The following is a 26,051-nucleotide window of genomic DNA, read 5'->3' on the forward strand; positions in this document are numbered from 1 at the left end:
AAACATAAAACTAAAAGTAGCCATTGAAAAAACAGAACAGGGGTCATTAGGCAAGTATGTGGCATTGCCACGCTGCAACATACTAGGTGCAGGGTGTACAGAAGAAATGACATAGCCTCTCCTCATGATGGTGTCCAGCGGTTTCCAACCTGCATTTCATAGAATCTCAGCATTTCTCAGAGGGAACTACATAATCATCGGATTCAAACCATCTTTTAAAATAAGTACCCTAGCTATTATTAAAGAATTGTGATTTTAAAAGGCAAATTTTATACTAATTTTTAATACACTTTGAAACTATAAACACATTGATTTATGCTGCCAAATAACGGTTTCTGTGCAGATCCAAGATTTATCTATGTACTTATATTTAAATTTATAAACGCACCATTGATTAAAGAGGTTGCGTGTGTGTTTCCATGTTTGTAGTAGGCAGTTTTACTCATGTAAAAACACACAAACAAGTGCTATTGAAGTACTAATCTGCTTACCAGGATGAATCATCTTTTTTCACTATAGTGTATCCAAAACAATATACCTAATAAATTGGATGGGGAGACAAAAATTTTATATGACTATCCTCTACCCATCTTAATTTCAAATTTCATAATTCATTGAAATATCCTTGAACTAAGTGTTTAACTTTGTAATATGTAAATTATTATAAATTAAACTAATAAGATAACATTTGTCTATTTGATTGATTGCTTTATTTTTACAAAAGATTCAGATGCTTATGAAAGCTTTTAAACACCAACTTAGATCTTTTCTCAAATAACAACAAGAAACTAGTCATTGATAAAAATCTTTACATATGTTCATGCTTTACATAGGAGATAGAAGCTTATTAGTGAAGCTTGGCTTTATTTTTCTAATATTTTGCCAAGTTTTAATTACAGATAATTGCATATAAAGATCAAAAGAATATAATTTTCTTTATAGTGTAGAAATTACCTTGTAGTAACTCTGTGATATTTCAACAACTATGTATATGGGGAGAGCGTATTTTCTCTTTCTCCAGGAATCAAAAATGGAATATTTTGGAAATTGTGTTTTAAAAAAGCAGTTCATACTAGAAAAAGCCTATGGAGTTTTAATTGACTTTTTCATATCTGATTTGATAAAATGAATGAATAATTTTGAATTTCTGCTGTACATTAAAAGAATATATTAAAAACACTAAAATGTATAATTATGGCTTGTAAATTTGGGAAAATGAAGATTGGGCATGGAGGAGACAGGGAAAATGAGACTACAGGCAATACCACGAGGAAGGGAAACCTGCCAGTTGTAATAAATAAGATGACTTATGATGCCTTCACCCTCTTCATATAGTTATAACTGGAGCATCTAAGTGCTTTATACCATTAGTCACTATTATATCAGTTTCATTTTTACATTTTTTCAGTGCCTTTTATACGTATGATTTATGCCTACAGAATAACTACAGAAACCATACATCCCTTACATACAGATTCCAGAAGAAGACAGAACTCAGCTAAGTAAACTTTTAAGTCCAGTCTGTAATGGTGTTATAAGACACATGGTTTTCCAGGAAAACATACTCCTGTAGCTTCCCCTTTTCACGTATGGACTTCATCCAGGGCGCTACCGCTTTCTTAAGCTATATTATGGTGGAATCTTATCCTTTATAATGTTTTGGAGAAAGCTGAGGGTGGCGCCTGCACAATTTGATTTGGTGTAAAAATACACACCAAATCTGATTTCTGTTACATTAAGGCGTTCTCTGACAAAATACACAGAACAAGAAATGAAGTGAATTGTGTTTTAGAAATATCTTGCAAGCTTGTTTCCCCGAATACCTGACCACTAATTTTTAAAAATGGATCAAAACCCACTTTAATTGAATATTTAATAGATGATTTAATGGTCAAGTTAAGATACATCTTAAATGCTAAATATAAAAATGATTTGTGTTTGCTTACTGGAAATATTTGTAATACAAGTAAACATATATAATAAACTAATATTTAAAGCAAATTTACTATGGAAGAAATGAAATGACTATCTTTAATTTATAAATATACTACATTCATCAAACTATATTTTTGACTAATAGTTGGCTTTTATAATATGAATATCATAACAGTAGATTACCATTAACAGTAGAAATAATTTAACTCATTTTTTAAAATGTGCAATATATTTTCCTCTAAAATGAGCCATTGGAAATATAAAAATGGTAATGTTCTCCTAGGGAAAGGCCTGAATTAATAAGCTAGAGGGAAACATATCAATTTTCATAAATAAATGAGCTTACTCTTTTATAAATTCCATTTCCACATGATGACCCATGATGTAGTACGATTTATAGAGAAGAATCTGAGATGTGCAAATTGGAGAATGTGATCTGGTCTAAGGCTGTTTTCTAATGAGTCATAACAACATAGCAAAGGTACTTAAGTCTGTCATGCTCTGGTTTTCCTCTCACTGAAATGGTCAAAGGCTCACCTCATTTGACATCTGCTAAGAGAAATAAAAATACATGCCAAAACCTTTTGAAAAACGTAAGGTGTTATTTAAGTCTAGGAAAATCATGCTAATAGTTTGAAAATAATCCAGCTAATTTTTTTTGTTTCTAAAAATAATGTTCAAATAGATATTTGGGGGGTCCTGAAATGGCCATTTATTCACAGTACAATGTAAATAGACTTTAGCTAATTTAGAGAGCTTGAAATGTGTGATCCCTAAGAAAATTCCAAAAACTCCTTTGTATCTCTCAATATTAAACACAGACACCTTATGTTATCTGAGTTGTACTATTACATAGATTCCCCTGACATCTTTACTACAGAAAAAAAGGACAATTAAAACTTTCTATTCCCTTCCGGTATTACAAGAACAGACAAATGTTAACAGGTATGTTACTGATTCACACAGGTGTGAGTAGGCCGTGCTGTACTGTGTTACAGGTATTTTGCCATTACCTTCTGAAACACTGTTTCATAGTGCAGGGTATGTCATATAAAAAATAAATGATACTTCCCAATCTCAGCAGTTTGAAAGAAACATAAATCAATGGTGTAAGGGAAGCAGGTGATGTAATGACTCTAGACTTAAGTAGATGGCTTGAAGAGATGGATCATGAAGCTTAACCTTTGAAATTATTCATTGGATATTAATATAAACACATGGAAAAGCACATTTCAAAGTTACCTTGCTTTGCTAAAATTCTATTCATTAAATCAAGAGTTTTTAAATGGTAAAGAGAAATAACACATCCTATTCCTGGAAACTGTCTAATAGCAAACACTTAATAAGCCTGGTCTTACTTAATGTTTTAGTTAAGGATGTTTGTAGAAAAGGAGGTCAATAATGTCTACATAAATCCACATACATGAAAAAAAAATGGATGGTGAAACCCAAACTTGTCAATAAATGGTAATGATACAAATGCATCCAAAAGAGATGAGAAATCAGACCAAATTTTAATGCATAAAAATTGGGAAAAAAATAAGAACTGATTTAAGGAGGGTGGAGATTGAGATAATGGTCATATATAAAGGAAGATAAATACCTTTAAATTAGCAACAAGAACGATAGCAACTCAGGAGGTGTTACTGATGGGATCTGGACTCTGATGATCCTGATTGACATTTAGTGTTTGGTGTAAAAGCAGGGAGGCAAAATTTCCCTTTGTAATGTGAACATACCCTCTTTCTCCATGTGAGACATGAAGCACTCATGTTCCACCTCAGTAACCTAGCTTCATGAAGAGGCAATAAAAAGTTAAGAAAAGTAAGTTCTGCTTTACAAATAAAATTCTAAACAGAAACACGGGGTTTCTTTCTATCTCCTGCTTTACTCACTCTCTACTTTACACTAAAACATCTCACTTCTCCTCTTAAAAGAATTTTTAATGCTTCCCTTTATCTTTGAGGAAAAAGCCCCATACCAGAACCTTTACATTCTAGGTGCCTCAGCTTCCGAATCCAAACCAGAGCATCCTCATTTCCTGTTATCTTGCGAACACCAAATTTATCCCCATTTCCTCTGTGTTGTCCTCATGTTAAATATTTTGCCTGAGATATCCTCCACCAAGCTTCTTCTCAATGGTGTTACTTGGGTCCTTCCAGAAGCAGATGTTAAGATGGAGTTAGGAATGCAAAAGGTTTATTGGAGATTAAGACTTGTGAAAGAAAAAAAAAGGGGGAGAGGCAAAAGCAGAATTGGGTAAGGAGTTCTCTATTCACTATGCAGATCTGACAAAAGTCTCCTTCATCCCAGTGGAAACTCCAAAGCAAAGACTGGCTGTTGGAGGAGGTCTGTTTGGACTAAAAATAGCTAGGCTCTTGTACCACTACCTTCCTCAGTCATTGTCCCACGTCTGTTCCAAAATGGGGATGGATCCTGGAGATGCCAATAGCTGGAAGCTGTCAACTAGCCACATTCTTCACAGCTGGACAAGTAGACCTTTCTAGTAGAGTGATCTAGGCAGTTCATCTCTCCATGTCTGCAACACTGCTATTCTCCAAAGCACATGTGAATGTCTACTCCTGTGCAAAACCTACAAAAAAATCATCCTCAGGCACCTGGCGGCTCTCCATGCTTGCACAATAATGGGAACTTTTCTCACACCACATCATGGTCTCACTATGTTTACAGGGCTTTGCCTTTTGGAAAGTAGAAACTGCATCATAGTCTGCTCAGATTCCTAGTAGATAGCTTGAGAAACACAATTCCTATCATATAACATATTCAAAAGAGACAGATCAAATTGATGAATGGATGGATGGACTGATCCAATTGGTTATTCCCTACTTTGGTGCAGAGACACCAAGGGATATATCTTGTATATGTCAAGAGATATGAGCATTTCAAAATATAATTTTAATATACTTTAAGTATTAATGGCATGGATGAGACACATTAAAAATTACTATATTCTAAGCCAAGGTTTTGGAATTATGTTCCTTATCATTTAAATGAACTTATGTATCTTTTTTCAACCATTTTTCTCATTTCCAGTTTTCTCAATTTACAAATTAGGAAATAGTTCATTTAGTTTAGTTTAGTTTTTTTTTTTTTTTTTTTTTTTTTTTTTTAATTTTTAAGTAGCCTCTGTGCCCAACATGGATGGGGCTTGAACTCATGACCCCGAGATCAAGAGTCATATGCTCCACTGACTGAGCCAGCCAGGTGCTTCCAGTTTATCGAATTATTAAATTCTAGGATAAACCAGTTTTATTCTGTATTGTAAAATAATTTCAATTGAAAATTTTGGATTTTTCTTCGATGACTTCATGGAGTATGCTTAGTAGCTTAGTAAGACACATTTTTCATTTAATCAGCCAACAAATTGACTCTATGCCAGGCCTGGAACTAAGCTTGTAGGACATATAGATAAAAGTGAAAAAATAGGACAAGAAAATCTTTTTCTAATGGAAGAGACAATTGCAATAAGATAATTTACTACATAGCCTGGGAAGTGCTATGACAGAAGTATACACACAGTGGGTGGAACACAGAGGAAGTAACAAACACGAGAGATCCAAGAAAGGAACTCCTTGAATTAGTTGGAGGTTACTAATTAGATTTTTATCTCTCTGTGCATAAAAGAGGGGAGGGGCAGAAACAAGGAAAGCCTCAGAATGTAGAAGAATCAATCCCTTTCCTGAAGTCAGTAGTTCTCAGCAGGGTTGGTACTGCCCCCCTGGGGGAAGGCTTTGGAAACTGCTGGGCCAAGGAACACCGGTTTTCCCCAATGATTATGGAGACACTGGCATTTAGTGGTCAGGGACTAGAAATGCCAGATGCCTTGCAGTGTTCAGGATAGTCCTTCACAGTGAAAAATTGTCCTGACATTTCACATGTTTTTCACATATTCCAATGGACATTTATGAAAGTAAAAGCCCTGTGTATAATTTCCTGAGCCCAGAATCTAACTAGTTTACACAGACCTTTCAAAGTTTTAATATACCCCCAAATTTTTAAGAAGGCCTTTAACCCTGTATAAGAAGTGGCCAAATTTTTCTGCTGCTGTTGTCCATATCTTTGCCAATAAAATCCATTTGAACACCCACGTCACTGACAACACTACCACATGTGTGTGGGAGTCTGCATTAACAGCAATGGGATGTGTCCAGGCCAGCATTTTTATTATATATTTTAGTGTGGTCATGCCCAAACTTTTACCTACTGAGATCCATATTATTTCATTATAAATTACTTATTCTTTTGATTTTTCCTTTAAACTGTAGAGCGGTCATATTACTTAAGAACTTCATTTAGGCTTATAAGGGGGCATCACATACTATTGGCTATGTAGTCTGTGCTAGGATTGAGAGAGTTGAAAACCATAATACTTAAACTTTTTCTAAGATTCCAAAACCCACCTCATTCAGATGAAAAGAAACACAGGAGGCTGGAAAAATGTCCACCATTACCATGCTCTTACGTATATCGCTAGGGAGTGCTTTTATGTTGCCCCCAGATAAGCAGGGCTGCCTGGCTGGCAGACAGGTGTTCCAGAATAGATATAAAAGGCCCATGTTCACCTGTAATGGGTAAAAGATTTTTTTAAAAAAGGTAACAACTCTTCTTTGAACTGTCTCCATTTCTTGTAGCTTATTATTGAAAATGAAGTACTCTGCCTTGTTTTTTTTGTTTGTTTGCCTTCAAACATCTGTCAGCATTATTTTTTTCTGGTGGCTCTCTAGACAGATAAATTACTCTTAAACTGAATAGATAAATTTGAAGAAATGCCTCTGAATTAACACTTTAGGAAAAAAATCATCCCTATAATGATCTTTTCCATTCTCTTCCTACCTAGAGACCATTAACATATTGTTTAGCATTTCTTCCATTCTGCCTTATAGACTAGTTCTTTAATACATGTCTGCCACTGTCATTTATCATTCATCTGCTCACTCAGGCAACAAACATTTAATGAGCACCCATCATGCCCCACGTGGTACATTAGCAGCTAGGAGCACAAGATTAATAAGTTCCAACTTTTGCCCTCAAGGAGTTTAGAGAGGTGGGAAAGAAAGCAAATAACAAACAATTAGAGTGCCAGATGATATACACTATTTTAGAAGGATATACAAGAAGTGTAAAAAGTGATGTAATTGAAAATTCCAGTACCTTCCATTGAACTTTAGATATAATAAGTACTAAATGAGAGATTTTGTGTGAAATTAATTCAAATTGTTCCAAGACTAAAAATTGGACAGATACACTGATGAGTTGAAATGGAAAATAAACCTCCTGCCAGAATGTCACAATGATATTCTTATTGAATGGGATATTCCAATGGCAGGTGGAGATGAATGGATAATTTTTTTTTCTTCAGACACCATTCTTCAGCCAGATTGTCTTGGCATGTGCCAGACACTGTGCTATCTGCTGAGAATACAAAGCTGAATAAATCCCTGCTTTTTATCTCAAGGAGTTTAGTTGTACCGAAATTTCTAGAACTAGGGATGCACATCCATATTGGCTAAAGGGATTGGATTTGATGGAGGAACTAATATCACACCAAGTCCCAGGCTCAGGGATCAAATCAATGGGGAGGAGGCTGACCCGGTTGAGCAGGTTGTAAATAGAATTCCTAGTTAGCAGCATAAGGGCTACCGGCTACAAGAGATCACGAATGAGCCAGAAGTCCAGAGAGAGGCAGATAAGTCAGAACCCAGCCTGTGAATCCAAATACTGAGGAAATAGTGTTTGATGCAGCAGTTCCTTAAATAGTCTCATGGAGAAGGTGTAGCAGCATGAGGAATAAGAAGACAAGTTTTAGGCAAGGCTTGGGGCTCTCTAAAAATATCAGATGATTGAAATTAGATCATGACAAAATGACTAGTGACGAGCCAAACAATAAGCCATAAGGAAAGAGAAGATTTCTGGATGGTTACAAACTAGATCCATTCATGTGTCTAGTTTTAAATTTTTGCAACCTGCTGTGTATAACGTACGGTCCTAGGATGATGATGCTTAGAAAACACAATTTCAGTGAATATTCAAGATTATGTATATCTGGCTGCTAAAGAAATGCAATCAGCTGATTTTCCTTGTTTCCTCTTTCTCTCACTAATTAGGAGTTGGCTGAATCTTTAGTGCAAGCTTTTCCATGGCCCATCCATTTATCTATCCACTCAATAAATACTTATTACCAGCTACTAGGTAAAGGACCATCCAAGGGGATGGGAGGAAAAAAGATAAATAGACCCGACCTCTGTCCTTGAGGGGTCAGCGTTGGGAGACCAGTCTGAGCTCCGGAGAACAATAGTACAAAACACATCGATTTCAGCGACAGAATCTAGATCACTTTTTCTTTGTCAATAAATTTAAATGGGTATGCAGACAATAATCAATAAAGTGGTGCCTGCACAACTGTTACCAAGGAAATATTTAAGTCAATTCCTTGATGCTACTGTCTCTGTGCAGTCGGGCCAGGTTGGCATTCTGATTGCTCATGAGGAAAAAAGACGATGAAATACTCTAGTTCATATGCCAAGATGAAAATCATCAATCTCAATCTCTGTGAAAGATGAAACTACTTTTGGAAAAAGAACAGTGAACTCTATCAGTCTTTCTAAGGCAATGCAATCTTTAAGATGATACAGAGAGGGCAGACACAGTGGAGAAGTTCATAAGAATTTATATGGGAGAAAAGGGAAGTGATGAAATTTCTCCATCAATTTTACAGGAAGCTAAAAATAATACAGGACATATATTAAACCCAAATGACAACCATGTTTTTTGAAAGGTATGTAATGTATTCTAGGTGCTAAATAATTTAATCGCTTATCACAAATAAATTCATCTTCATCTAACATATGAATACCTTGATATTTATGTAAGATTTTCTATTACATAATTCAAATTAATCTATAAAAATGAAATTTTATATTTCCTCTTCTCCTCCTCCCCTAACTGCCAACCCATACCCCTTTCAACTAGTATGTTTATGCCAATTTTTTTTTAATATTTTACTTTTAAGTAATCGCTACACCCAACGTGGGGCTTGAACTACAACCCCAAGATCAAGAGTTGCATGTTCTACTGACTGAGCCAGCCAGGAGTCCCTGTATATGCTAATTTTTTTTTCTAGCATTTACCAGTTGGCATTTCTAGTTCCCAGATATAAAACCTTCTGTTTTTTAACCCCTAAAACTTATGTAAATTTATATTCCAAATGAAAGTCTTTAGCATTAAGTATGTCTTTAATGGAATAGCTTAGAGTGCCATACCCAAAGGTTAGTAGAAATTAGGTGTTTTGTATTTTCTGATGAATTTCTTCATGAGATTCTTCCCATGTTGTTTTGCCAAATATCTGCCCCACCCCAGGTAATACCTATCTCTATAACTGTCCTACAGGAAGCACTTGGTAAATACTTGCCAAGTTTAGAGGCGGTGAAGGAGAATTGTGGTTAATTGGGACAAAGAGCCTACATTTTGAAACCAGACTGCTTGGTTTTGACTCCTGGTTCTGTCATTTGCTGGTAATGAGAACTTGGGCAAGATATTTAACTTCTTTATATATTTTTTTCATCAGTAAAATGGGGATAATGATACTACCTCTCCCCACAGAACTGTTGCCTGGATCAGATAATTTAAGGTATGTGAAGCACTAAGAACACAGTAAGCTATTAATGTTAGTTGTTCGTCATGTCATTATTATTGTCCTTATTCTGGAAGGCTGAGACTTAGAAAAGGAAGGCATTGGCACAGTGTGATTCAAAGAGGACATAGATGTTTTCCAAAGCAGAAATTAAAGGCCTGTGGGTTTCTCTCTGATGTCCAGGCTCCTCATTCACACATGTATTAATCAGATGATTCTTGGGAGGAAGAAAAAGGCATACGTGTCTCTAGTACTCTTAGCAAACAGCTACCATCTCCCACTCCAACTTTTGACTTGGTTAAATCATGTTCATCTTTCAGGTCTTGGATTAGGCATCTTTTTTTTTTCTAAGAAACCTTTAAAACCTCAAAGACTGGGTTTGAGGCCTCTCTGATGTGCTCCTGCAGGCTCCTGTGGCCTTGGACACACTTCATAGCTACCCTGATGTTAGTTTGTGTCTTCAACTGGAGATTTTCAATTGATTCACTGTGGCACCCCTTACTGTTGGATCGGTACATAGAGGCATAGAGGAGTGATACAGAGGAGATATGCATGGAAGCTTTATTCAAAGTTTTGGAGACAGCACAGTGTGCCATGTGGAATATCAGGTTACCCACCCTGAATAAGCAAAAGCTTATCACATCTGCCTTCTTCGCCTAATCCACCCAAGGGCTATGGTTGGGGTACTTTCATGCAGAAAATAACAAGGAGGATCTCTGAAGCATTTATTTAATATATTAAATAAATATATTATATATGCATATATATATGCTTTTTATTATATATGCATACATATCCTTGTTTATGAATAATATACATGCTATTAGTATATCAACATTATGTGTATTATACGAAATACACAAAACTATAAATTTCAAAAAGAAGTCTTTAACACACACACAGCACACACACACACACACACACACACACACACACACCTCCTGATAGAGCTTAAGATAAACTTGGCAATGCCACTTACATCTTATTTGCTTAAGCTTGCACTACCAGTATTATCTTCAGTCCATGGTTTCTTGGTAAGAAATTCTTGTCCATTTTCTGAGGGTTAGTTTAGTTAATACTAGAAAATAAAATCTGTGGGTCATCTAGGCAGGGACACTTGAAACTGAACACAGTAGGGACAGCCTTCTGTAAAGTAGGTCTTCCACTCTTCCTTCAGCACACCTGGAATACCACTTGTGAGTGACACTGCACTACCTGACATAAGAGTCAAGTCAGGATACCCAAGTCAACCCATATATCAAATATTTTTTGTTTGAAAAAAACTTAAGTATAGACTTTCATGATCTTATTCATCTGTATCTAACCCATCAGCAAATACTGTAAGTTACACTTCAATATACATTCATAATCTGATCACTTCTTCATCCAAGCCACCATATTTGTTCCAAGCTGCCATCATCTAGGTTATCATAATGGCCTCCCAACTGGTCTCCTTGCTTCTCTCCTTGGTCCTTGAACTGGAGACAACATTAAAAATATGTGTCCTTTGTTTGCTCAAATTGTTTCCTATCTCTCTCAGAGAGAAAGCCTAAGACCTTACTATGACACCCAAGGCCTTCAATGATATATCTCCCATTACATTTCTGCTTCTTGCTTATGCTCATCACACAGACCTATCCTAAATGGCTTCTGTAGCCTTAAAGAGGAATGCCTTGGCCTTCTCACTTAGCCTGGGGAGTTCACAGAGGGTGGAAGTTGCATTTGCTATTAATAAAGGTAGTCAAGAGGCGCCTGGGTGGCTCAGTTGTTTGAGCATCAGACTTTGGCTCAGGTCATGATCTTGTGGTTCGTGGGGTCAAGCCTGGCATCTGGTTCTGTGCTGACAGCTTAGAGCCTGGAGCCTGTGTCTCCTTCTTTCTCTGCCCCTCCCCCACTCACGCTCTGTCTCTTTGTCTCAAAAATAAATATTAAAAAAAATTTTAATAAAATAAAATAAAGAAAGTCAAGAAAGTTTCCCTGTGAGGTAGTCAACTCTATTTCAAAGCCTTTCCACCACTAGACAGATTTCCTTCTGCGAAATTCAAAAGGCAGAAGGAAACCTGTCCTGATCCAGTCCTTTTGCTGATGGCCACCAGGACTAGAAAACTTTTCTGTTGAATTTATTTACCTTTATTTACCACAAATGCATGGTTTTATTTAAACAAAGAACACATTTTCATTATTTAATTTTGTAGATAAGTCTTTGAAAATGATGCATGTAGTAAAGATTATTTGCAATACCCATATTTGATGCATCATTTTCACAACCACACAGTTTAACATGAATTTAAATTCAGCCAATAATTTCCAAGTGGCAGTTTTATCTACAAAGCCTCCATTTCTATTTCAACCAATTTATTTGATGGAACAATTTAGAGCACTTGTTTCAACTGATCCAGATAACATTAAAAACAATAAAAGGAAATAACTTTCAAATGCATTTTAATAATAGAAACCATTGCTGTTTTTAAAGCAATGAATCTTAGTTTCAAATGTGAGTGTTAATTCTGCAAATTCCTATTAAACAGATTAAGGAGGAGAGCAATGTAACTGTTATAAAATGTAAACCCAGATAAAATCCAGCACTCTCCCATAAAATACTGATACACAAATATTAATATCTCAAGTAAAATACATGCTGTGAAATATAACAAGTGAAAACACTGAAAATAAATAAGATACAAAATTGTAAAGTTCAAACACACATTATACTTCAGTTCTCACTTCACTTGATTTCCATTGCTTTGTAGATGCATCTCATGTTCAAATAGTTCAAGAAACCTGGTGATTTTCTTTATTATGAGGGCTGAGATGGCAATGATTGAACACTCTGCATTTTCTTTGGTAATAGAAAGTATGATTTATGAGAGGAGAATAAAAATCTAAGAAAACCATTCAATAAATTATTTAATTTTCAGACCATGCTGATTTAGAGCAAATTTCCTTCATGCTGCCAGTATGGAAAATGCAGTTGACTGGATTAGAACACAGTGTTTAACAGAATATCTGGGTTTGCCTCCCCGTTTTTATTTTGTGATTCTAGACAAGGCATATAAACTCTTTTAAGCCCCACTTCATCCAGTTTTGAACAGTGGGATCATAATATGAACAATGTCTCAAAGTACAAGATACACACCACCAGTGGCATTCAAGAAAGCTGGCATAGTGATAGACTTTTTTACAAATACTATTTATTTTAATGTGTCTGCGAAAGATACATAATTAATATGTCAAAAAACATACAGAGGTAATTTTTCAAGATAAGCCTAAGCACCATGGGAATCTCTCTTTTTCAGTGAGTAGTTTCTTTTCAGAGCTACTCAGAAACTTCATTTCCCTGAACATGGACACTTAAAAAAATGTAAAACTGTTTACATAAATGTCTCAAATCTTGGAAAGAGAGACAGGGTTCATGTGAATTAGTGAGAATTAAAGGAAAAAGTGAGTTAACATTCATAAAGTACTTAGCATAGTGTTGGAGTGTATTAAGAAAACAATAATTGTTGCTATTTTTCCTTATAATATATTATTGCCATATTGCTATACTGCTAATAAACTCAATATACCCCACTTTGGCATAAAAGAAGTTTATGAATATCTGTTCATAAGAAGGGCATCATCTGTTAATTTCCAAATGATTTACAAATAAGATGCATTAAGAAATCAAAAAACCAAGAAAGAATAAAAGAAATGGGGGGGGGGGGCAGGTGGATGGGAGCTCACAGAGGACAAATGAGCAAGGACCTGAAAATAAAACAACATAAATCATTTATCATAAGAATATTTGGTGATAGGTGTGGTGACACTGGGTCAAAGTAAATCTGCCTATAAAATTCAAGGAATAATCACACCTGGTGCGTAGTTCCTACATCATTTCCTTTTCCTTAACCTTTGAATTAGAATATCTGAAATAAATAAAATAGCTTTTTCCTTACCTATTTTTAAAATTCCAACAAGTAATATATTATATACCACATAATAAAGGTCCAAAACTTTTCTTGTAATTTGACTAAGTTCCTCTGAATATTTTAAAACATAGGTGTTTTGTTTTGTTTTGTTTTGTTTTGTTCCAAAAAGAGAGAAAGAAAGGGAATGTTAATACCCAACATAATATTGCTTGGAAATGTTCCTCTTCAATGCATGTTATATGTTTCCATTAATTTCAATTATGGTTAGTATTTTCCAACAGACCCCATTTCCCAAGAAGATACATGCTCAGCATTTTGGTAATGTCTTATTTCTTTTAAATAAAACTTCCAAATTTCATCCACCAATTATCACAAACTAACTCTAATTTTTTTTTAACATTGGCAAAGGATCATTCAATAATGATCAATAATATCTTAGATATTAAGATAGTTAATTATCTAACTTAAATTCCAGATGTCTTCAGTCATAATAAGACTAAATTCCATAGTATATTTCCAATACCCAAGAATTAGTTGGGGACAGAACAGGGCCCAATCTAGTGAAACTTCAAATAATGGATAAGCTATGTGACAGCAAAACTTATCAAAAGTTTGACCTTGGTAACCTGCCATGAATTTCTCAACAAGAAAAGAGGGCTATGGGCCAAAGGATAAGTTAGACAGTCAAACTTAGGGATAAAACATATAAATGCCACATAATGACAGTTAACACATGATGAATGATACTAGCTGTCTTTGGGGAGTTGGAAGAAATGTATTAATGACCCTGTGGGTGCTTGCCGAATGAATCAAGAACCCACATGCACTCACTGAAAATTAATTTAGAAAGGAATTTTTCTCTTCTTGCTTGAAAGGTGTAATACAACTACAATTATGTGATATGATCAAAAAGGAGCTCCTGCAACTGGGTGAATTTATCAGATAATTAAAACTAATTTCTGGACAACAGACAAACAAATGACTTGAAATTGCCATTGAGCTTTATCAAATTGCTTATTGAATTGACCATCCTCAGTGCCTGTCTTGGCATTAGGAAATATTCTATCTATTTTGATATTTGGCCTTCCAGAAGAAGCCTCTCTCTGCTACATATCCTCTCTCACTACATAATGCTATCCAGTCAGTAATCTTATAAAAATAATAAGAACTAAATGTAATATATTTTTAAGAATGACACCTGTCCTAGGATTTAACATTTTAAATATGGTACCATTTCTCTGAGTCCCAAATGAATAAAAAGAAAATCTCTTTTTGAAAGCTAAAAGAAATACCTAATAATTTTTAATAACCTGGAACAAGTAAATTTGTAATGTGTTTTCCCTGAAAAAATATATATATTTGATCATAAATTAATTTGTTAAGAAAAGCTTACTAAGTGAGTTTGAAAATTATATTTTTACTTTTAAAAATTGCTTTTTATTTATTTTTTTTAAGCCACAGTGAATGGACTGAAAAATCAGGTAACATTTTGCAGCAGAAATTGAGATTCAATTGCTATCCATGAACCATACACATTATCATCATGAAGTTACAATGACAAAATTTGTTATAAAATCAAGTGGTCCACCTATCAATGAGTTTAATTTCAGTTTGTACTACATTTCTTATTTTTAGAAAAGGAAAAGAAACCAGGCACATGGCTATTATCAAGGTATCAAATGAAAACAAATTTAGGATCCATTACTATCAAGGTATTCTTAAAATGTATATCCCATTAAGCCAATAGTGTTAATCCTGTTTTCATTTTTAATTACTTCATTTAAAAACATTTTAATAAACAATATAAATTTTTGTTCTGGGAAGTATTTATTGATTATAACAGAATTTAGAAATTTTTTAGAAACCTGAGAATTATAAGAAGAAATTGATAGCAGAATAGGTCAGAAGCAGGGCACTTGGCTCGGTCTTTGCAGAAATGATATATTGTGAACTCATATTCTCAATACGCTCTAAGTAGTAGAAAAGTTCTGATGAAAGTGCATGTCCATAAATTTTGCACTTACTTTGCAGAGGCAAGGTGTCTGTAGTACAGTGTAACTCTACCTCCTCCCGGGTCCATTCCGTCTCCTGCAGAATCTGTCTCATCTCACAGTGAACATCCTCTGTCATGGACACTGGTTGACTGTTGCCTACTCTCTTACTCAAGGTCTTCATGTGCTGTTGAACTTCTGCCAAGAGAACAGCTTGTATTGCTTCAGTTACCTATAAAGATTTTTTTAAATATATTTTTTAATATTATTACAAATGCTTGGGGTCTTATAGAAAACTGACTTAAATAGGTTTCACATAAATTGTAATGCTCCATTCCACTACAATTAGCCTCTGAAACCATTGAAATGCAGATACGAAGCACTGGAACCCAAACGGTCACCCTTCAGCAAACATAAGAGATTCTGGATCCTGAGAAACTTAACAGAAGACCATGGGGGGAGGGGAAGGGGGGGAATACAGTTATAGAGAGGGAGGGAGGCAAACCATAAGAGACTCTTAAATATTGAGAACAAACTGAGGGCTGATGGGGGTGGGGGAAAGGGGAAAGTGGGTGATGGGCATTGAGGAGGGCACCTGTTGGGATGAGCAATGGGTGTTGTATGGAAACCAATTTGACAATAAATTATATTTAATATAAAAAAATAAAAATAAATTTTTTACACATTGTGAAAAAAATAAATTGCACAGATTTTTTTTTTTAATTTTTTTTCAACGTTTTTTATTTATTTTTGGGACAGAGAGAGACAGAGCATGAATGGGGGAGGGGCAGAGAGAGAGGAAGACACAGAATCGGAAACAGGCTCCAGGCTCTGAGCCATCAGCCCAGAGCCCGACGCGGGGCTCGAACTCACGGACCGCAAGATCGTGACCTGGCTGAAGTCGGACGCTTAACCGACTGCGCCACCCAGGCGCCCCAAAATTGCACAGATTTTTAATGGGAAAAAAAAGAGATTCTGAAAGGAAAAGTTGGAAGCAGTTCTTTGTTCTTTCTCCTAAGGTATTTTCATTTCCACCAGAAGGCAAAGAAAATTAATGTGAATGTATTATACTGCTCTTAAAGACAAATTTAGCTCCTCAAATAATGTCTAGCTCTAAAGCACTGTTTAGCTAAAAACACTTTAACTAGGTTTAATACAGAAAGCTAAAGGCAAGATTTTAAGAATAAATCTCACTAAACTGTGTATATGTGCACATGGTTTTGCACAGTTTAAAAATACTGCAAAGCTTGCCTTCCAGTTATTGTACATGTCCAGCGAAGGATCTTTGATTGGGTGAACCAGGAGGGGAATGCTTGTCACAGGGCATCTAATCCAATGTCTTCATTTTTTTCAATGAAAACCCTGAGACATGACATCCCAAGTTCCACAAAGATATGGTGGACAGGTCTTCTGACCCCTAATTCTGTATCCTTTGTAGTATATGTCCTCCCAAGGTTCTATACTCTTACTCCTCAGTAAAAAGCCAGCGACAATGTACCTTGGCCTCTTCCTGGCAAGATAGGAGACAAGGTCCAGCAGTTAGCTAGAACTCAAGGAAAGCCAAGAGCTGAGTCAATGAGAGAATTGGAAGGACATCGCTGACCTAGGTGACCCTGGGACACTTTCCCATTATCTTCCTCTGGCTGACACTTTCCCATTATCTTCCTCTGTTCCTACAGCCACACCCCAATGCCTGCTCCTCTTCCCCTCAAAAGCCTGACCTCTGTCAAGATTACTCATCCACCATTGCCACTATCCCCTCTGCATTATCCCCAGTCTACCCACAGGATGCCTAGAGCTAGGGCTTTGGGACAGCACCAACTGAGCCTACTGATCTGGAGATGCCGACACCAAAAGCAGAAAAGGCATTCATCTAAATATTTGTTCAGTCTCTTGTAAGTGCTGTGGTAGCATGTGCTATCTCCAGGCTCCAGGGACACTCAGAGAACTTATGCTGATGGCAGATGTTCACTGAACTGCCATGGCAGGATAAAGGCACTTGACTTTTACATATAGGGAGCTACACAAAAGTCTCAGGGCAGCTTCCTGATCCCTGACCATCCCCCCCTGTTCTTGTCTCCTCAAATGCTCATACTCAAATGCTTGGTCCGGTTGTGGACAAAAAGGCTAATGACAGATGTGATTTTACTATTGCCTATCAAGGCTACTAATACTGTAGTATCTCCTGTCACAGTATAGCCTGTGACATGATGCTTGCTCATATACATCATGTGACGAGATACTCAACATGGTGATAGCCATTGCACACCATGGTTTCAGCATGCAGTTCTGTATATCACAATACTGGTGAGCCATGGCTGTTAATATCTACCGTGTGATGAGATATATATGAACTATTAGATATGATATTTACTAACATATTATTCCATATTATATTAAGAGAACCATGCTTATTAGGTATGTCATATGATGGGACAGACAATTATTGATGAACAGTTTTACATCACTGAATTTATTTCGTTTTAACTCTGTCACACATTTTATTTGACAGCACTGCCTCCAAGATGTGGCAGAAAGAGCTCTGAATCAGAAATGAGAAAGCCCGAGTTTCTGATCCAACTATGACAATTATCACAAAGGCAACTTTTGCCAAGTCATGTACTACTCTGGGACTTCATGTGCTCACTTATAAAACAAAGACTGTGATGGTGGGTGAGGCTATGATGAGAGCTTTCAATCACTGAAACCTGTATGGAATTTGCTTCTGTCTCCACCTATAAATCAGGAGGATACTGAAGGATATCCTGGAATAGATCTGGATTGTGGTCTGTCCTTCAGAATGGGCAGTTTGGCCACATGCTCCCATGGGATCATGTCTCCCTTCTCACACTGGGATTACCATCTCTGAGGAGCACTTACAATTGCAGTTAGAATGTCCTATACACTGGATATAATATCCTATCACAACTTGGGTCAATATTCTTTCCTAAAAATATACAGGGATGTATGCAATTTCACTGAATGTTCCTAATTACTTTATATAGATTTATATATCATGACCATATTTTTTAACTATTTAATTTGGGGGCTTTTTGACATATTTGTCACTACCAATGCATATTGCAAGAGTAAAGAGTATGAGTATCATTGAATAATAAGAGGAAGCATAAATAATCGAATAAAACATATTAAACCATAATCAGTAGGATACTCAGAACCATAAAACTTAAAAGTGAATACTGAATGGTGTACACCCAATTAGAAACAAACTCAAACACACACTTTGTGCTCAGTGTGAAATCAATACTCAGCATGCCTCCAATCCACAGACAGATGGTACATCTTATAAGCATGTAATAATGTTATCACAGTGGTGATATGTGTGTGTATCTGGTGTATATCTGGTATAGCTGTGTGTATCTGGTGTATATCTGGTATACCGTGGGTACTTAATAAATGCCAATGGAATTGAAATAGATTCTGTATTCAAAAGTAGAAAGTGTGGAAAGTAGGCTTTATTGATAATTTCTGTCTATCAATACTTAAATCCCTCTAGTATATAAATATAGTAGATACATTTTATAAATAGTAAAGACAGAATTTACTCCAACAAAATATAAAATTTTTAAACAACATTTTATGTAACTTTTTGATTTAAGTAATGAGAGAATTGAAAGCACTATGACTATAAAGCTGTCTTCTAAATGCATATAAATAATTTTCTCTGAAAAGACAGCTATGCAAAGTATTACACCTTTATGTACAGAGATTTAAGAGAAGGTTTACAAATCCACTGGCTGGAAAGAGACAACCACAAATCTGGGCCACATACTTATTTCTAGAAATACTCCTATGCCATAGGCAAGGTAAAAAATTTAATGGTTTTCTACTAAAACTTTGACTCAGTAAAGTTCTGTAAAATAGCAGAGCATCATGAAGACTCGTAAGAGCCCCTGTGTCCTGCTTATGGTTCCAATGTCCAGATTTTCCAGTATAAAACCATTTTGTCAACACTCAGGTTGACACTGAATTTTCATGTGTTTGCAGCAGCTCCTGGAAAAGCAATACTCCCCAGAGGCCTGGATGTCATGATTTCCCCACTGGTGTTATATTATAAAATCCAGAAAATTTAGAGAAGTATCAGCAAATTAGCAACTCTAAAACCTAACTGTTGCTTTTCCAGGATTTCTTTCTTTTTAACAAAATTTTTAAATTTAATTATTTTATTTGAGAGAGAGAGAGAACATGAGTGGGATAAAGGGGCAGGGGGAAATAGAGAGAGAGAGAGAGAGAGAGAGAGAAAGAGAATTTCAAGCATAAAATAAATAATCAACAATTAAACCTATATCCCCGGGTTATTTATCAGGTTAGTGGCAGAGTCAAGAGGAGAGCTTTGAAGCTTAGACTTCCTATAGAGTGAGTAATAAATGTTCTAGTAACATTTGTCGCACTGCCAAACTTTACACAAGGTCATAGAATCATAGAACCTTAAAGGTCCATTAGTCCAAACTTGTCCAAACCCTATTAAAATTTACTTGAAGGTCAAATGAGCTATTACAAAATATCTTTAGTTAGAGCAATTCAGGATAAATTTTCTGTTGAATTCTTTTCCTTAAGGTTTTTTTCCCCTTGTTGAGGAATTGTTAGGCTGGGGGTAGGAGTGGAAATCTTATCTTTAACAGAGACTCTTAGTGTGGTTACTAATATGCTGGTAAAGTCAACATGTACTAATATTTATTTGATTGTCACAGAGGCTTTTTGAATAGCTATCCATTCATTCGTTAACTATTATTGACAGGCTGCTGTGACTACTGCTTTTCTGGGTATTGGTGAAGGAGGGGTGAGTGGGACACACCAAGTCCCTGCTCTCAGCAAGTTTCTAGAACACCAAGAAGACAGAAGGTAAGCAAGCAAAAAAGCAAAGGGTATGATTTCCATTAAAAGCAATTGCAACAAAGAAAGTAAAACTGGGTAATGTGATGGTGACTGGAGGGAAGCATGGGTGGGGAGGGTATGGTGACATTAGGTGGGTAATCAGGCAGGACTTCTCTGAGCAGTTGGCTTTTGAGCAAAGACCTGAATAATGAATGAAAAAACGAGAATTCCTGCCCAAGAGAACAGTCTTGAGGTGGGAATGAGCTTTCTGTATTTTTAAAATAAAATGGTCAATGTAGCTACTTAGAGCCTCGGGGGAATGATGAGCAAAGAGGTTAGGTTAGTGGCAAATCATGTATAAACCTGTAGGCCACGGTAAGAAGTTTCAATAGCCATTCCAACTGTGTTTGTTTGGTTTTGTGGTGTCAACTCCACAGTGTGTTCTGAGTAACTTACTTGTTTTCCTATAACCAAGAATAAACACTTGTAATTGGAATTATTGCTATGCTTGTTTTGCAAATTTGACATTTCTTACGCTCATGAAGAATAAAGTTCCAATAAATATTCATCTAATCAATGCTCAGATTAGATTTATTGTACAATGCACAAAGCCACTTGGTAAGATTTTAGGATCCCCAAAAGCCTTAAAAGAGATGGAAGGGCTTAAATTGGTCCGTGAGGAAACCAGCTCTCTAAAGCAGCTTACAGATGAGGACTCTCAAGATAGAAAAATGATTCCTAAGTACACACACCAAATTCTCAAGCTGAGGGACTTTTTTGTCATGGCACAGTTTGAAATCAAATAATAGACAATTCTGCCACAATATGACACTTCAATAGGCAATAAGTTACCTGCAACAACAGGAACATCCCCTCCTCAGGCCCCTCTATTCATACCTCCTAACCTGGTGCATCCTTGCATATGTCTTTTTCCACTTTTTCCCTCAATTATTAGTCTCTGTGTTAGTCTTGTTAAATGAAGTGCCTGGGAGGAAATATTTTGTGAGGAGAGCAGTACCCATTTACTGGTTCTCTCAGGTTAAGAGGAGTATGAATGAACCACTCATTGGATAGAAAGGAATAGCAAGGAACTCTTCTAATAACTTCAGGAACATGCACTATATCATACCTGCACAGACTGGTCTCTCCAACAGGAAATTAGCTTCAAAAGTGAAATGTCAGCTTCAGGTATATGGGATTCACTTTTACCTAGAAATACATAGAATACATTTTATAACTTGAGAGTATTAAAAAATGGATGCTACCCAATGATCTTCAATCCTGGCTGCATGTTAGAATCGCCTGGGAAGCATATTTTTCCACAAACACCAATGTCCAGGCTCCATCTTTCAGAGATTCTGATTTTAGGTCCCAGGGGGGAGGGAAAGGCAAGCATTGGTACTTTGTAAAAGTACCTCAGATGATTTTCATGTATAACCAGAGTCAAGAACCATTTATTAATTTATATGTATTTCTAATGATTATACTAATACATATTCATATCAAATCAAATTCATCTTTATACCTTAAACCCATCTTTGTAGTTTTTGCCAGCAGAATGCAATGACTAATACTCCCACCCAAGACAGATTGCCAAATTTTTACAATTCCTTTCTCATGCAAATAGGTCCTGAAATACTACCTTGCTATGAATCAGTATCTATCACACAGAAATCATATAAAAGACTTCCTTTGATTTGTCCTTACCCAGTTATACTACTCTGATCAATAGATATAGCACTTATGTTTTAATTTGACTCATTTTGTTATGTATTGTTTCTTTTAAGTTTGCCCTTTTGAATGTCCTTTCTATCTATTTGCCTTAATGTTCAGTGTGAAATTTTAAGAGTGAGCTAGAGCTTGGTTTATTTAAATTGATCTGTAGAGTGTCCAGCAGCCCCCTACACAAAAGAGCACTTAATAAGTGCCTTTTCATTAATTGAAAATGTACATATTATCATCCAAATGAAAAATTGATCAATTAAGGCTTTCTGATGGCTAAAGTATATTATCTAGGTGCCAGATCCTAGGAGTGAGATAAGGAAAAATGATGACGGCTTGCATTGGAGGGAAAATTACTGTAATTGTCTATCTAAATTAATGTATTAATATGTGTTTGAAATTCTGGTATTAACTGTTTAGGTTAGTATTATTCCAGTATGGTTTTCATAGAATCACCATTTTACATATTAATATATGTGTCTGTGTATGTACAAATATCTAATTTATAAATATTTTGTATTTTATATATATTTTATATATCATGTTAGTGGTCAAGGGAAATGTGATAGAAAATATTGAACATATTTCTATCTTCAGTCAACTGAGAATATTAAAAAAATATATAAGAAACTTCTGACTCATTATCATTATTTTTCCCTGAAGGAACATATGATGTGAATTTTAAATGACCAAGATCGGCGCATAAAACACGTAAGTATGATAGAACACTATGATTTTGAAGTCATATTCTCCATTTCTTCAGGAGCACAGCAGGTAAGAGAAAATTTTCTTTTGATCTCTCTCCTTCCCCACCCCGCCCTTATTCTGTTGACCTTGTGACTCTACCATCAAAGCTAAGTATTGGTCTCAACTGTAACTACTTACTGGCATCATGGGGTACTTCACAGTGCACTTTAATGTGATGTTAAAATTTTAATATGAGGTAGAAATGAGAGCCAACTTTTCTTGCCAATGTCAGTAAGCTAAAGAATTAATTGCAACATCAGGGGGAAAGATAAAAAGAAAACACCCCAGGCTTACCAATATTACTGAGTCACCATTTTTGCTGACACAAGTGGGTATTGGTTCCTGTCAACCCTTTAGAATGAGCACCTCAAAGTATTATTTTATTCTCCAGGCTTTGACTTTATTGAATTAATAGCATAAAATGAATCCCTCCTTTCCCTTCACCTCCCATATTCCAGTTATTAAAACACAAAACCATGTTTCCTTAGGACCTAGGTGAATCTTAAATGCTATAAATACGACCTCTAAACACGAGGGAGATTATTCAATAATGACACTAGTTGCTCTTGGCTTTGGCTGGGGCACCTGGAGCCTCCATGGCTCTGGTTAGCAATTCTCTTGGTCTCTGCAGAAACCACTCATATTATGCCTTGAATTCTAATCCCTTTATTAATGTCATAAAAAATTAAAATGAGGATAAATGTCCTGTTAAGGGCTACAGTTTAAGGATAAGGCAGGCAATCCAGACTGGGACCATTTGAAGGGGACACTGGTTGTAATCATAACTGAGAAGTATATTGACATAATGGAAAGAGCAAGTCGTTGGGGTCAGAGTCCTGGCCTCTCTGCTTAACAGCTGTTTGCCTCTGAGTGAGTCATCTAACTTCCCTGAGCCCCAATTTTCCTGAGGGTAAAACAGAGATAGTCCCTCCTACTGTGTGAGATTGTTTATATATTGAGATAATATGTGTAAAATCATTAGCATAATTCTTTGAATATACTAGTTACTCAAAAATTGGAAGCTATTAATAAACTCTCACTTTAAAATATTCAAAATATTCTTTTCAATAGACTTGAGAGGGCCCCTATGTACCATTGTTCAGGGCATCTTAATGTACTGATCATATGCTGTACAACTTTGGAGGCATAGTGCATGTCAAGTCCAGAATCTCATTCCCATTTTGCAAATGTAGTAAATAAACTTTTAAGGGAGTAAAAGAAATGCCCCAAATTGCATAAGTAGTAAGTGGCAGGACTAGATCTTAAACTTCAGCCATCTATTTTCAAAACCATTGTTCTATTTACTATTTACCCATGAATCCAAAGGTATTTAATTCCTTGAAGGCATTGCTCTGGGAACTGGAGACACAGCAGTGAAAAAAACTGTCATAAATAAATAATAACCCCCATGGAGCTTTCATTTTAGTAGCAGGACGTAGATGGCAAGTGAAAAAAAAAATATATATATATATATTACATCAGAAAATGAAAAGAATTTTGGAAAACAGTAAAATAGGGAATGGGGTAGAGTGTGCTGGGGAAAAAGGAGGGCACCTTCGTCGATGAGATGGCATTTGAGCAAGAAGGAAGGATGTAAGGTGGAGGTGGGGGGCAGCAGGTTGACCTCTGGAATCTGAGAAAAGAACATTCTAGGGAGTGGAAATAGCCAGTGCAAAGGCCCTATGTTTGGGTAAGAGTAAAAAGTCCAGTGTAGCTGGAGCACGCTCAGCAAGGGGAACCCCAAAGAGATGAAGTCAGGTGAGGGCGTGTGTGCAATGACAGAGGCAGAACAGCCAGGTTATATTGGGCCTTGTCTGCTGTCCTAGAGACTGGCTTTTATTCAGAGTGAAACAGAAGCCACTGAAATGTGTTGAACAAAAGCATGAGGTTCTGACTCAGTTTCTGATAGGTCGTTTTTGCTGCTTGATTGTGAACAGTGTGTGAAGCGGAAATAGGAGCACAAGGGTGGTTAGGAGGCTTCTGTTACTGTAGTCCAGGCAGGAGGGGATGAAGGCTCAGGGGTGGTCATGCGGGTAGAGAGAAACAGAATCTGGAATATATTCTGAAGGTAGAACCAACATGTTTATTATTAAAAGATTGGAATGTGGGGTATGAGAAAAAGGGGAAAGTCAAAACGACACCAAAGTTCTTGGTCTGAACAACTAGACGGGCAGATTTGCCATTTACTGAGATGTCAAAAATTTAGATGGGGCACGTGGGTGGCTCAGTAGGTTAAATGTTCAACTTCAGTTTAGGTCATGATCTCACAGTCTGTGGGTTCAAGCTCCATGTTGGGCTCTGTGCTGACAGCTCAGAGCCTAGATTCTGCTTCTGATTCTGTGTCTCCCTCTCTCTATGCCCCTATCCCACCCCTGTCTCTCAAAAATAAATAAGCATTAATTTTTTTTTTTAATTTAGAAAAGCAGATTTTGAGGATAAATTAGCGATTTGGCATCAAAAGAAAATATAAGCACTAAGACTATTTCTCAGAAGAATTCAAAGACCACTATAACCTTCTGAAAAAGCTATAAAATTCTCTAATATAATAATCACTTATTTGCTAATAAAGATACTGATGTAATAATCTTTCCCATAAATCACATGTGACCTTAATTTAATAACCAAATATTTCTTTTGCTGAAAAGTTTCAGATTTTCAGGCATTTCAAAGATCATTTGATGAAATTCATCACACTGAATGTCTTATAATGTTATTTATTTTAATAAAACATCATGTATATTTAAAATACAGGCAGAATACAGAAGTATAGCCATGTGAAATGAAAACTAAATCAAACAATAAATACACGTAATGATCCTTCTAAATTGTTGAGTGCTATCCAGTTATGGATAGGCAAGTTATTTTATTTCATAGAAGAAAAAAAATGAGGCTATATCTGTAACTCCCTTACCATTTCGTAAGTAACCATAGAAGCTTGAAATATTCGAAATCTCATTCCCGGGAATTCTTGCCTTGTTGTGCACAGATTCCATTTTGAAAGACCTGTGGGGGAAAAAACAAAGGATATTATTAAAAATGTATGAAAAGTATTTTAGAAATCAATTGAAGAGTGCACGACCACTTCAAAAAATTCAGGAACTGAACACAGATTATTTTTAGCAATGTTGTCCACATTAATGTCTTTGGTAAATCTTTATTTCCCCACTTTGTTCCTACCCGGAACCTTAATCCCTGTTGAATTGTGAACCTTAGTTTATACCAGAATTACCTTGTGACTCACTTTTGTAGGAGTCCCACTAT

General features: G+C 36.0%; 1 protein-coding gene across 5 annotated transcripts in view; it reads right to left on the reverse strand.

The window, feature by feature from the left end:
- WDR72 (WD repeat domain 72) overlaps nt 1-26,051 on the reverse strand; it is a 232,477-nt gene that overhangs the window by 64,474 nt on the left and 141,952 nt on the right. For all 5 annotated transcript variants that reach the window (XM_086710725.1, XM_086710724.1, XM_025919506.2 and 2 more), the window contains exons 16-18: nt 25,702-25,793; nt 21,451-21,530; nt 15,519-15,717 (exon numbers count right to left, since the gene is read on the reverse strand). In XM_086710725.1, coding sequence (XP_086566851.1) covers nt 15,519-15,717; nt 21,451-21,530; nt 25,702-25,793 — 371 coding nt within the window. The remainder of the gene's footprint in view (nt 1-15,518; nt 15,718-21,450; nt 21,531-25,701; nt 25,794-26,051) is intronic.

This window comes from Puma concolor, chromosome B3, assembly GCF_028749965.1.
Source record: "Puma concolor isolate L17-30 chromosome B3, mPumCon1.1.hap2, whole genome shotgun sequence".
Taxonomy (NCBI): Eukaryota; Metazoa; Chordata; class Mammalia; order Carnivora; family Felidae; genus Puma; species Puma concolor.